Source organism: Myotis yumanensis, unplaced genomic scaffold (assembly GCF_028538775.1).
Source record: "Myotis yumanensis isolate MYYU_CA2020_CCGP unplaced genomic scaffold, mMyoYum1.0.hap1 SCAF_3, whole genome shotgun sequence".
Lineage (NCBI taxonomy): Eukaryota > Metazoa > Chordata > Mammalia > Chiroptera > Vespertilionidae > Myotis > Myotis yumanensis.
Window position 1 is genome coordinate 120,140,212 of NW_027223754.1, and position 14,746 is coordinate 120,154,957.

The 14,746-nt window shown below is 38.3% G+C and overlaps 1 protein-coding gene across 6 annotated transcripts in view; it reads right to left on the bottom strand.

The window, feature by feature from the left end:
• Positions 1 to 14,746, bottom strand: part of ERC1 (ELKS/RAB6-interacting/CAST family member 1) — a 503,328-nt gene that overhangs the window by 291,690 nt on the left and 196,892 nt on the right. For 4 of the 6 annotated variants that reach the window (XM_070409489.1, XM_070409487.1, XM_070409492.1 and 1 more), the window contains one exon: positions 5,724 to 5,735. The exons of the other annotated variants lie outside the window; for them this stretch is intronic. In XM_070409489.1, the coding sequence (XP_070265590.1) occupies positions 5,724 to 5,735 (12 nt within the window). The remainder of the gene's footprint in view (positions 1 to 5,723; positions 5,736 to 14,746) is intronic. 6 annotated transcript variants of the gene reach the window in all.

Sequence of the window (14,746 nt, forward strand, 5' to 3'; positions counted from 1 at the left end):
ACAAAAAACAGGTGATTAAAACAAACACTGAAGGGTTTACTATCTATCCAAGGTCATATAATGAAGTCCCAGGAACATCCAATCCAATCTGAAACCACAATTACACTCTCTTGCTGACCTACTCAATTGGATTTGGCAAAACCATAATTGAAGTGGCGAGATGCATATATATAAAATTTTATATATATATATATATAAAAATATATATATATATATATAAAAAAATATATATATATAAAATTTTAACCTGGAATGAAGAGAGACTTCTTTACATATTACAGCCAAAACTATCTTTGCCACTGGAAAAATACAACATGTTTTATTTTGTGTACCTTGGAAAATAAACTTATTTGGAAATAAGTATTAGTTTAATGGCATTTACTGTTAGAGTTAAAACTACTAAATGGCACTGGCCAGGTAGCTAAGTTGGTTGGAGCATCATCAGTTCACCAAAAAGGTTGCGGGTTCCATTCTGGGTCAGGGCACATACCCTGATTGCAGATTTGATTCCTGGTCAGAGCAAAAAAGGGAGACAACCAATCAATGTCTCTGTCTCTCTCCCTTCCTTTCTCTAAAATCAATAAAAACATCCTTGGGTGAGGAATAAAAAAAACCTACTAAAGTGAACCAGCTTATCTATAACACAAGGCCTGTTGCACGAAAAGATTCATGCAACAGACCTTCCCTTCCCCTGGCTGCCGGCACCGGTTTTCCTTCGGCACCCGGGACCCAGGCCTTCGCTCCGGCCGGAGCTGCCTTCAGTCTTTGCTCCGCCGCTTCACGCCTACGTATGCAAATTAACCATAGCAGCACAATTCACCATAGCTAAGATCTGGAAACAGCCTAAGTGCCCATCAGTAGATGAATGGATTAGAAAACTGTGGTACATCTACACAATGGAATACTATGCTGCTGTAAAAAAGAAGGAACTCTTACCATTTGCCACAGCATGGATGGAACTGGAGAGCATTATGCTAAGTGAAACAAGCCAGTCAATGAAGGAAAAATACCACATGATCTCACTCATTCATGGATAATAAGGACCATTACAAACTTTTGAACAATAATAGATACAGAGGCAGAGCTGCCTCAAACTGATTGTCAAACTGCAGTGGGAAGGCCAGGGAGGGTTGGGGGACAGGAGGGAGGGGAGTAAGAGATCAACCGAAGGACTTGTATGCATCCATATAAGCATAACTAATGGACATAAGACACTGGGGGGTAAGGGAGGGCAGGGGTTTGTCAAGGGCGGGGGGGAAAAAAGGACACTTATGTAATACCCTTTGTAATACTTTTAGCAAAAAATAAAAAAAATAAAAATACAAAAAAAACCACAAACTAACCACCATCTTTGTTGGCGGTTAATTTGCATATCTCGCTGATTAGCCTATGGGGTCGTAGCGAAGGTACGGTCAATTACCATGTTTGTCTACTATTAGATAGGGTAATGAAAGGGTAATATGCTAATTAGACCAGATAGCTGAACAACCTTCCGGACATCCTTCCGGATGAAGCCACCGTAGCGGGGCCCAAGGCAGAGGCGGTTAGGGGCGATCAGGCAGGCAGGCAGGCGACCAGTTAGGGGCTATCAAGCAGGCAGGTGAGCAGTTAGGGGTGAGGAAGCAGGCAGGCAGAGTGGTTAGGGGTGACGAGAAAGGCAGGCGAGTGGTTAGGGGCATCAGGCAAGCAGGCAGAGTGGTTAGGGGCAATCAGGCAGGGAGGCAAGTGGTTAGGAGCGATCAGGCAGGTGAGTGGTTAGGAGCCAGCGGTCCTGGATTGCGAGAGGGATGACCAACTGCTGGCTTAGGCCTGATCCCTGTCGGGCCTAAGCCAGCAGTCGGATGTCACCCGAGGGGTCCCAGATTGCGAGAGGATGCAGGCCAGGCTGAGGTACACTACCCCCCCCCCCCCGCACAAATTTTGTGCACCGGGCCTCTCTATCTATAAAAGGCTAAGTGATCGGCCGGTAGGTATGACACACATTGACCATCAGGGGGCAGATGCTCAAAGCAGGAGCTGCTGAGCAACAGCAACTCTGCAGAGTGCCCTCTCACACTCCAGGACCCCTTGGGGGATGTCGGACTGACCATTTCGGCCCGATCCCTGAAGGTCAGGCCAAGGGGCCCCACCTGCCGGAGGGACCCCGCTCACTCCACAGACACCCTTTGAGTTCCTGCACTGCTCCTCTAGTAGTATTATCATTAACATAACTTGAAACTCAGAGAAGTATGTATACATTAATGATTTCCATGGATAAATTCTTCTTGAGCCTTTCCATAAGAATTTTAGAAGTTTTGTTTGGAGACACTTAGATCAAAACTTGCCATGCCACATTAGACAGATGAATTTAATTTATATTTTTAGTGCATTTCACCAAAAAGCAACAGAATATGCATCTTTTCAAGTGCACATGGGACCAGCATTATCTATAATAGCCAAGATATGGAAACAACCTAAGTGCCCATCAAGAGATATTTGAATATAAAAATAAAGCTGGGGTACATATATTCAATGGAATATTACTCAGCATTAAAAAAGGATGAAATCTTACCATTTGCAACAATATAAATGAGCCTAGAGGGTATTATGCTAAGTGAAATAAGTCAGACGGAGAAAGACAAATACCATATGATTTCACTTATATGTGGAATCTAAAGAACAAAATAAACAAAACAAAAAGAAAACTGATGATTATCAGATGGGAGAGGGGTTAAAGGACTGGGCAAAAAAGGCGAAGGGATTAAGAAATACAAATTGGTAGTTACAGAATAGTCACAGGAATATAAAATAGAGCACAGGGGAAAATAGTCAATAATACTGTAATAACTATATGTAGTGCCAGGTGGGGGAATCACTTCATAAATAATATAAATGTCTAACCACTATACTATACAGCTAAAACTAATATAAAATAATATTGAATGTCAACTGTAATTGAAAAAAGAAACCTGTCATGGAAATAACAAAATATGGGAAAAAGCAATAAAACTTCCCAATAAAAATATGAGTCCACTGGAAGTTTAAGTTAGAGATGAAGGTTCTCCAAAATCAAGGCAAATGCCTTCATTATATTTTTCTACTAAAGCTGATTTTTTTTCACATTTTTAATTACATAATTCCAAATAATTTCAGACTGTAGTACGTAGAGAAAATGTTTACAGAAAAATATGGAAAAACCACTTTTGAAATACAGTATTTGTGCTTGCTATTTTAATTGCAAACACTAAGATTTTTTCTGCAATTATATCATTTATTTGAAATAGGAGTTCCATGAAAATTAAAAACAAAAAAAGAACTGAGTCATTAGTGGTAACAAGGTAGGTGACCAATAACATAGATGAAAGGAATATTTCTCAAGGACATGAGAAACACCAAAAATTAAGAAACATGTATAAGAAGAAAAGCAAAACAGACTAAAAAATGCCAATTAGATAGTAAAAGATGTAGCAGAAAACATGTCACAAACTACAAAAGAACAGTTTCTATAAGGAAGGAAGATAGTCAATAATATCTAAGACCCCAAAACATCAGTGTGACCAAGACAAACAAGGTCAATGAATTTGGCACCTAGTACACTTCACTGAAGCAATTTTGGTTCAGGAGGGAGAGAAGAATCCAAATTACACTAGTTTGGAAAATATATGGAAGTATGAAAGTGGAGGCAGCAAGAATAAATGATGGTTTCATAACTGTGCAAATAAATAGAAAAAAGTAAAAGGTAAAAGTAAGATACTGTAGTAAACTGAAGCCAAGGAAAAGACATTGGGAAGGATTATTTACATTTCTTTTTAAGAACTGGGGGAAAATAGGATATGTTTTATGTTTGAGAGAGTCAGGGGAAAGAAAGAGAATAGATATAAGGAAATAAGGAGAAGAAGGATCTGATTTATGGAGCAACTTTTTTTAAAGTAGGAAGAGGGAAGGGATAAAGAAAATGGGAAGATGTAGCCTTGGCAAAGAGCTGGAACATTCGTTCCACTGAAACGGAAGGAAAGTAAAGATGAGTGAAGATAGAAATGTTAAGATTGCTGATACCCTCCAGCTCTATTTATTGGTAAGGCAGGAGAGGACATGGCTACAAGAGAAAGAAAAAAGACTGTAGATCTGACTGAAGAACCACCTTCATGAATTAGATTAGTATAATTAATTACGAAAGAGAGTCTTATTTTGTTTTGTTTTTAAATGTACTTATACCCCACAAATTGCTTATTTTTAAAAGATTCAAAGATAAGGGACTTTTTCAGAAATATTATTAAAGTTTGCAATTTAAATACTGAGATAAAATGTCAGGGAGTAGAAATGGGAAAGAGAATCTTCTTCTTGAAAAGCCTCAACTTCATCTTTCTACCTATGACAGAAATTTTAGCATCTAAAAAGATAAGTGGAGTCTTAAAATATCAATATAGAAAAAATATGTGTTCTTTTCTCATTTCCTACACATACACAATTTTGCATTGAAATTCTACTTTGCACTTTCTATTGACACTAGTTTGGATTAATATAATCAGTATAGTATTTTAAAGAACCTGAAATGCTTGACATCATGCTATGATACCCTGGATCAAATAGGATTCCGTGAAAAAAACAAAAAGGAGTAATTATAATAGATACATTTATTGATTGCTTACCTTGTGCCAGACACTGTTCTAAGTGCTCTTTGTATGAACTCTATCACTGTTTACAACAATCCTTTAGAATAGATAACTATCCCAATTTTACAGATGAGAAATCTACCTAAGAAAATTCAAGCAATGTGGGGTTTCATAGGTCAGATTCTAACTCTTAGGCTACAGTGCATATAACATAAAGAGTTCTGAGATTGAAATGAGAAGATCTGGCATCAAATTCAAGTATCACCACTTACTATTGGTTGACCTTAGAGAAATCACCTTCCCTATTTACAGTTCCTCATTAAAATAATCTGTCCGGGGTAAACCCATAAGCTATTTGTAAATCAGACAGGTGTTTTTCTAAATAGTAAATATATATGACGTTATTATTAAAGAAGAGCTGCTACATAAAATGTATATGGTATTAGCAATATCATTTTCCAAACCCTATCAGAAATTCTCACACTTTCATTTACATTATCATATGCAAAATCAGTAACTTTTAAAATGCAGGTTTCCAATTATTTTCTGCCAGCTTCTCTTACGAATTTACTTACTCATGAAGATGTAAAGTTTCTACATGGTACCTCTGACACATGTAAATAGCAGTAGAGGTAGTTGTTTTTGTTATTAATAGTTCAACCATCAGCAGAATCACCAAACAAACTCAAAATTTAAAGATTTGTGTGTAGGTTTGTGTATGTGAAATAATTCAAAGGTTCTTCACACTGTGGCAACTTTCCCTCCATAATTCATGCTGCACTTCACCCTGCTAATATAATATGATTAGCCTGAATGTCTCTGATGAAATTTTATTTAAATTAAAACAATATATTTTTCCTCCTCACTCTCCTGGTGGCTCCTTTCACATTCATTTTTCTTCCAGTAAAATTGTGTTTGGTCGGATTGTTGCTTTCTGATTATCCTTATTTTTTGAAGCAAAGAACTTTGAGTCCACTCTTCTGGTAAAGCAAAAACTCCTGACATTTTATGCACTTGTAACTAGATTTCTAGACATTGCTTTCCTGGAATAAGTTCTATCATTTCAGCTCAAAATAATGTTTGCATACAATGCTCTATCAAAAGTCTTTGTTTTAATACAATCATACTGACCTTGAGGTGAGACTGAAGGAAACAGCAAATCCAGGAAGAAAATGTGAAAGAGAAAGTTAGAAAGAATTAATAAAAACAATATTCAAAAATAATATTATTCATAGACATAGACAAACAAAGGACAAGATTAAAGAAGGGCAAGGAGTCATAGATTCTGCACAGGCACTAAAAATTAGTAATTTCAGATTTTCAACTCTCAACAAATGTATTTTTACATTAGATTACATCACTGTACCTTAATGTAAGTTTCTACAGAAAAAAGTTTTATCTACAATTTGCCACTTGCCAAAACCGGTTTGGCTCAGTGGATAGAGCGTCGGCCTGCGGACTGAAGGGTCCCAGGTTCGATTCCGGTCAAGGGCATGTACCTGGGTTGCGGGCACATCCCCAGTAGGAGATGTGCAGGAGGCAGCTGATTGATGTTTCTCTCTCATCGATGTTTCTAACTCTCTATCTCTCTCCCTTCCTCTCTGTAAAAAATCAATAAAATATATAAAAAATAAAAATAAAATAAAATAAAATAAAATTTGCCACTTTCTGGGATAGGGAAAAAACTGTTAAACCCCAAGAAAAAGAAAAGAAGGCTAATGCTCCTCCTTTCCATTTAAGTAGTTAAGTGATTTCACAACTTTGGGCAGCTTAGTTGTACACACACACACACCTTATAAGTGACTACACCTTTACCCATGCCACCCTATTTCTTGGATCCAAGTTAGCCATAAACAAACGCAGAAAAACACTGACAACTTTGGATATTTTGTAGAATACAGGACTCTAATTTATTTGGAAGAATTAAATATAATTTTCTCAAATGTGAAAACTAAAATTTTCCCGCCAAATGCATTATTTTTCATTTCAAATCTACCAAAATTTACCTCAACTGGTACAACCTAAAAGCAATAGGAAGAAAAATATAAGACTCTATAAACACCAATTCATTTCCAATACTGTTCAGCAGTAAAAGAACAAAGTAGCCATGCTTAATATTCCTACACAGCATGAAACCTGTGATTCAATATTACTTTTTATAGTAGCAGACAGTTTACCTTTTTAAAAATCAATCACTGTCACTGAAATTACTATTATCCTACAGATACTTAGATTTTTAATGGCCAGTGTCATCAAGATTATCTTCAAGATCTAAATTTTACCTTAAATATATTTCTTGAATGCAAGCACCATTTCAATTTGTATTTTTAATTTTTTCTAATGTTTCAGTACTTAAAATGAGTTTTTAAAAGTTGTGAGAATAATGAAATAATATATTTATCCCCATTATATAAGATAAAAAGATGAAAAACAAAGAAAAATTTTAAATTCCTCACAATCACAGTGAGTAAGTGGTAGATCTAGGATAAGAATGTTGGTATGCCAGCATACTATCTAGGGATACTTTAAATGTTTTGTGATGCTTACAGATGCCTATCTATAAAAATCCAAGACTCTTTGGCACGTATAAAACAGTGTACCATACAATATTCAAAGTAAAAAAGAGGGTAAATGATTGTTCCCAATGATCTTTTTACTGGTTATGATGCAGTAAGTTAGAATAATTTCAGATCAACAATGACACTAACTGAAATCTACAGATGCAAGGCTTTATCTAAGACATGGGTAAATACAATTTTTTTATTTATTTATTTATTTTTTTACAGAGAGGAAGGGAGAGGGAGAGAGTTAGAAACATCGATGAGAGAGAAACATCGATCAGCTGCCTCCTGCACACTTCCCACTGGGGATGTGCCCGCAACCAAGGTACATGCCCTTGACCGGAATCGAACCTGGGACCCTTCAGTCCGCAGGCCGACGCTCTATCCACTGAGCCAAACTGGTTAGGGCTAGGTAAATACATTTTTAAAAAATAAGCTTATTCCTGTCAACAGTGAACAACTTTAAGAATCTTTTTACCTATTTTACTATTCACGAGTCATATTTCACTTTGGCATCAAACTATAGCTTTGGGGAAATTAATTTAGGAGAAAAAATATGCACATAAAATAACAATATATAATTCCAGTGTTTATACTTTCAAGTAAAAATTTAAGTACTATTAAATGCCTATCAAGACTGTAGCAACAAATTACAAGTTGTACCCACAAGAAACTTATACATAGAATTGACTATGTAAAGCTGTGTAATTTAGTCTTCTTTTAAATGAAATCAGTGAAATTCAAGAAAGAAGAAGAAACAAGCAGTTTCCCCAGAAAGCAAGCTAAAGCAAGCAGGATCAGATAAGGAACCAGTCATGTTCAGTTATAATACTCTTAGCATCTTTCTTTTCTTTTTTTTTCTTTTAAACACAGCTCATTTTCCCTCAACCAGGGATACACAACCATCACAGCAGCACCAGTCATTTATCTTCAACTACATTAAGGTTATATTCTCTGACATTGTATTTCAGGAATCAAATCTATAACCATAAATTTTAAAGTAAAAAAATTATTCTCTAAGGAACCATTTTCCGCATGAATTGCATACTAGTCTATGCCAAACCTATATACAGATTAATATTAATTACTATATGGAATATATTTTAAGACATTAAACTGAGTATCAATCCAAGATTTCCTTATGGAGATATACTTACAAATATGAAGACTAAATACATAGGTTTACATTTCAGGTTACACTGTGCCATAGATGCCCAAATATACTGTGATATCAATATAAAATAATCACAAACATAAAGCCCATTTTCCCAATGAAAAGATCAAAAAAATGTTTTAGATCTTTTAAAAAAAATAAACTTCCAGGATGTAGATAAAATATTTACATATCTAATTATAACAATAAATATGTTTATTTGGTTACACACATTTTAAAGGGAATACATGAGAAAATAATGTTAATATGGAAATACTTTCTTTTTTAAAATATAAAATATATTTTTTATTTCAGAGAGGAGGGAAGAGGGAATGAGAGATAAAAACATCAAATAATGAGAGAGAATCATTGATCGGCTGCCTCCTGCACGCCCCACACTGGGGATCGAGCCTGAAAGCCAGGCATGTGTCCTGACAGGGAATTGAACTGTGACCTCCAGATCCATAGGTCAACACTCAACCACTGAGCCACATTGGCCGGGCTGGGAATACTTTCTTCCACTCTCACATTCCGTGAAAGAATTTTATCCACTCTCTTTGCATGCACCTTTAATATCAATTTACCAAGAACAGAAGATGTACCATTACTTTATGCATCAAGAAAGAAAAAAAACTACACCACGCCAATTATGCCATGCCATTATTTATACATGTATCCCAGTTTCAGAAATGTCAAACTGTAAAACTCAGAGTTAAAACTGGCATTTCATTGTGACAAAACAGGAAAACGATTATCTTTGTTTTATTTACCCTGCAGATTGAAAAGTAATCCCACTGAATTATATTAAATTGTAAGAACATTATAGCATGCCCTAGCTGGTTTGGCTTAGTGGATAGAGCATTGGCCTTCAGACTGAAGGGTCCCAGGTTCGATTCCGGTCAAGGGCACATACTTTGGTTGCAGGGTCCTCCCCGGCCCAATCCCTGGTTGGGGCTCGTACAGGAGGCAACCAATCGATGTGTTTTTCTCACATCAATGTTTCTCTTTGTCTTTCCCTCTCTGAAAATCAATGGAAAAATATCCTTGAGTGAGGATTAAAAAAAAAAAAAAAAAAAAAGAACATTATAGCTTATGAATTTACTTAAACTTTTACACAAGGAAAAGTACGTGTACAGTTGTAAACATATTACAAGCAGAGAGAAGAAATGAATATAAAAATAATAACATTTTCAGTATAATCCTATCTAATAAAAGAGTAATATGCAAAGTGAACATCACTCCAACACACAAGACGGCCACCCCCATGTGGACACAAGATGGCCAGCAGGGAAGGGCAGCTGTGGGCGATCAGGCCAGCAGGGGAGGGCAGTTAGGAGGGACCAGGCCTGAAAGAAAGGGCAGTTGGGGGCGATCAGGCCTGTAGAGGAGGGCAGTTAGGGGTGACCGGGCTGACAGAGGAGGGCAGTTGGGAGGAACCAGGCCTGCAGGGGAGGGCAGTTGGGGGCAACCAGGCCAGCAGGGGAGAGTAGTTAAGGGTGACCAGGCCTGCAGGGGAGGGCAGTTAGGGGTGACCAGGCCTGCAGGGGAGGGCAGTTGGGAGCGACCAGGCCTGCAGGAGAGGACAGTTAGGGGTGACCAGGCCTCCAGAGTAGGGAAGTCAGGGGCAATTGGGCCGGCAGGAGAGGGCAGTTAGGGGCGACCAGGCTGGCAAGGGAGGGAAATTAGGGGTGACCAGGCAGGCAGGAGAGGGCAGTTGGGGGCGACAGGCCGGCAGGGGAGGGCAATTAGGGGAGACCATGCCAGCAGGGGAGGGTAGTTAGGGACAATCGGGCTGGCAGAGGAGTGGTTAGGGGGTGATCAGGCTGGCAGGCAGAAGCGGTTAGGGGCAATCAGGCAGGCAGACAGACAGGCAAGCGGTTGGGAGCCAGCAGTCCTGGATTGTGAGATCAGGCCTAAACGGGCAGTCGGACATCCCTAGAGGGGTTCCAGATTGGAGAGGGTGCAGGCTGGGCTGAGGGCCACGCCCCCCCCCCCCCCCCCCGTGCATGAATTTCATGCACCAGGCCTTTAGTAAGTGTATAAAGGACTATTAAATCTCCATCTGTTAGATGAAAGGTCTGAATATGGTGGGCAATGGGAAGGAAAAGGGAAGAAATGCGAGATGATTAGATGGTAAAATAAAGTAGTTCTGTCTCTGTGTTGTATCATATATATTTATTAAGCCCTCAATAATGTGTAGTCACAGACAGAATGTGATAGATACTACAGGAAAAGCACAAATAAAGAAAAAAAATTACTACCTAAGTGAGATCAGTTAAATTTTCTCCTCAAAAAGGTTAACAGTTAGGGTGGAGTGGGCAAGTGGGAGATAAGGACACATATGTAATACCTTAATCAATAAAGAAAAGAAAAGAAAATTTTTTAAAAGATAACAGTTAAAAGGAGGTTCTCTCAAATGATTAAGGGGAAAGAAAAATTTAGTCAAGGAGAAAAGAATAAGAATAAACAAATTAGAAAATAGCATTCATCTTCTAACTTTGAGGTCCATTTTTTAAGAAAACAAATAGTTAATTCTACTATCAAACCAAATTGTGGAAATATCATCCTGCAAACTACTTCAAGTTTGCCAACACATTTTAGAATTTTTTTTTTTTTTTTTAAATATATTCCATTGATTCTTTACAGAGAGGAAGGGAGAGAGACAGAGAGCTAGAAACATCGACGAGAGAGAAACATCGATCAGCTGCCTCCTGCACATCTCCCACCGGGGATGTGCCCGCAACCCAGGCACATGCCCCCGACCGGAATCGAACCTGGGACCCTTCAGTCCGCAGGCCGACGCTCTATCCACTGAGCCAAACCGGCTTCGGCACATTTTAGAATATTTATAAAAAAATAAAAATAACTTCATTTTCACTACATAAAATTTCAGACCAGTAATCTTTAAAAAAATAAATTAAAAAATGAAGAAGCCATATACTTGAGCCATGAGGTCCAAGCCTAGCAACTATCTTCCCTAATTTCTGCAACTACCACCAGAGAAGTTCTTTCTCTTACACATACTTGCATGCAAATAATACCCTGAATTAAATCTCACTCCTGGCATGATAAGAAAAAAGCCCCATTCTTTGTGTTTAACACAGTTCAGTAGATCTTCATCTACGAAAATACAGATTCCTGTCACTTATGAAAATAAGGTTAAATAAAAGTTACTGCTTTAAGCAGTTCAGACAATTTATTCAGGGGCTAACTACCAGGGGCCTAAATCCTAAACAAACTAGGGACATTCTTGCTTTAAAAAACACTCAACTAAGTAGCTCTAAATCTTATGAATACATCATAAACCACTTATAAGTCATTTGTTTATAAATCAGAATATAGTTCCCTTGGAAACAATATTATAAGTACAGGTTAGGTTTTCTTGCTAGTCCACAAAATTTATGTTTAATCATGACATAAAAGCCTAGAACGAAGAGTTTTAGGTGAGGTCTGGAAAAGATGGTTAGCGAAGAAAATAAAATTAACCATCACAAAACAGAAAAATTAAGTTCCCTTCATTATGCTTATAAGACTAGACCAAGAATGTGTGTGTGTGTATTTATCCTATATAATAAAAACATAATATGCAAATTGACCGAATGCAGGAACGACCGGTCAATATGATGCACAATGACCACCAGGGGGCAGACGTTCAACGCAGGAGCTGCCCCCAGTGGTCAGTGCGCTCCCACAGGGGAAGCACTACTCAGCCAGAAGCCGGGCTCACAGCCGGCGAGCCCAGCGGCAGCGGTGGTGGGAGCACTGCAGGCAGGCGGTAAGGAGCAAGGGGTCCGGGATTACCAGAGAGATGTCTGACTGCCAGCTTAGACCGGATCCCCCGGAAGACATCCCCCAAGGGGTCCCAGACTGTGAAAGGGTGCAGAATGGGCTGAGGGACCCCCACTCCCATCCCCAGTGCACAAATCTCGTGCACCGGGCCTCTAGTATACTATGTGAATGAATAACAAAATTGATCTTGGTTCTCTTGCCTTCCTCAAAATAGTCACAGCAGCAATACAATATCCTAGGCTTTCCCTTTCCATTTTGTATCTCAATCTACACTAGAGTTCAAGGAACTGAAATTAGCAGTCTAGGATCCAAAATTATCTACTAGCCTTCCAATCAAACTCTCAAACTATTATCATTTAATATTGGTCTCAAAAATTAAAAGACCAGACTTAAGAGTCTAAAGTTGAACAAGAAACCCCTTCTCCATGATAATCCTGTATCTTGGGGCACATATTAATTGGGTACTGTTAAGTATTACTCTCCAGGAGAGCTCCATCAGACTTTGAATTGAAACCTCATCACTGAAATTTCTAGCTCCTGGACGAGCTGTGGAAGAATGCCTCTGCAAGCATCATTTACAAAGGAAATGACAATAGCTGCTCTTTGTTGGGAGTCTTAGAATTCTGGAGCCAGAAGTATCTCTTTACTGAGTCCAGACTAATAAAGGGTCTAATAGTCAGACATGTGGAAAAACTGGCATCTGGCCAGCTAAGCAACCCACGTGCCGGTATGAAAGTGTCTGTGCTACAAGAGGGCATTCCAGCATGTGCGGGGAGGCGGGGGGGAAGCCTCATCAACATTCTCAAGGGAACAGCCTCTGCATCATCTGTCTTTTCCCTCCCCTTCTAGGAAGTGGGCTCATTAATTAAAACTGAACAAAGGGAGAAACGGCAGAAGAGAACAGACTCTGCAATTCTTAACCACAACTCTATTACCACCTACCTACGTATTTAATATAGAACCAGTCATTTAAACTCTGGCCTCACCTCCTTATCTTTATGTTTAAAATCCATATAAGAATCCTTTCCAAAAACAAACAAAAAAGTCATAATGCAAGAAGGGGTAGCTTAAATGAACAACTATAAATACTATTAAAGAAATTACACTAAAAAGTGGGGGCACCTTTCTTAGGAAGATAAGATCTACCTGATACATAACAAATGAAACATGAAGCTAGTGTCCCTAGTTTGTTCCTACAGGAAAACTCCACCTAAAATATGTGTCAATTTGCTCTTTAATGTTTCTACTAAAGGACAGAAAAAGAATTGTTCATTGAATCCAAATGCAGTAAGAATAATGTCCACATTTCAAGGTTAAATATGGCCACCTCTGCCACAAAATAAATTTATTTTTAAAAATTCAAAATATATTCCCCTTTAAATTATTTGCCTAACTAGGGGCAAAAATCTGCTCTATAATGCCCCTTTCAAAAAGTGACAGAATGAGGTCTTTTCCAGGCATTTGGGTTGGGATAAAATGGGGAAGACAAGACTAAAACAAGGAAAAGTGGGATGGAAATGTGGGGATATCTGAAGATAATGGCATAGCAGAGTAATTTATGATGGCTTTAACTGGTACCCTCAAATTACTGCCTATTTTAAAAGAACCAAAACAGGCATAGCAAGAGTATCATTCCTGATTTGAGAATTAAGTCAAACAGTGAGGAAGTTATTTTTTTTTTTCATAAGGTATTAGGTAGACAAAGAGCCCTGACCTTGGTCAGGCCCCTACTGCCTCTGCTGTAACACATTCAGTTCTTATCAGAAGAAAGGGGGGGGGGGGGGGGGGGGAGATCAGAGAGAGAGAGAGAGAGAGAGAGAGAAAGTTTGTAAATAGCTGTTAATGGATTGAATGCAAATAACAGAAAATACTGTTTCAAAATGTTTAAACTATAAGAAAATGTACTACCTCACATAACAAAAAGTCTAGTTTCAGGAACAGCCCATTGGGGTTCTGGCTCTGCTTCTTTGGTTTCCCTCTCACCCTCTGCCTGCTGGCTTCATCTCAGGTTGATCGAAGGGTAGCGCCAGCAGTTCTAGTCATCACATCCAGTCATGATAATGTCGAAACAAAGGCCACCTTTCTTCTTGCAAGTCTTCTTTATTAAAACATCATTCCCCAGAAGCCTTTCTGTAGTTTTCCCAAGTCACTTTAACGGATTATGTGCTCAATGGGAAAGAGAATGCTATTACACTGACTGATTAAATGAACCAGGATCCACTCCTGGAGCTGTGAGTGAAGGAAACTATAAAACTTGGGGTTGTGTTCATTTATTCCCAACTCCAAACAACAACAAAAAAAGGAAAGCAGAAAACTAAAAGTTAAGGCAAAATGAGGGGCTAAAGTATAACGTATTAAGTGAATTTAAAAGGTGTTTCTTAGCTCTGAGGTCGCTGGGGCTAGGGATGGGAAGACATTTGCTGCAAAGGGATATGAGAGAACTGTTGAAGGTGAAGGAAATGTAGCAGTGGTGGTTGCACAGATTTATGTTTGTCAAATCTCAAAAAAAAATAAGTTACACACAAAAGTTATTGTGTGTAACTTATACCTCAATAAAGTAAGTTTCTTTAAGGAATTCTGAGGACTTCTAAAGAAAAGAACCCCTCTTTGAAGTGTCTACTCTATCACCATATCTGAGGTCTCTCCTGCCC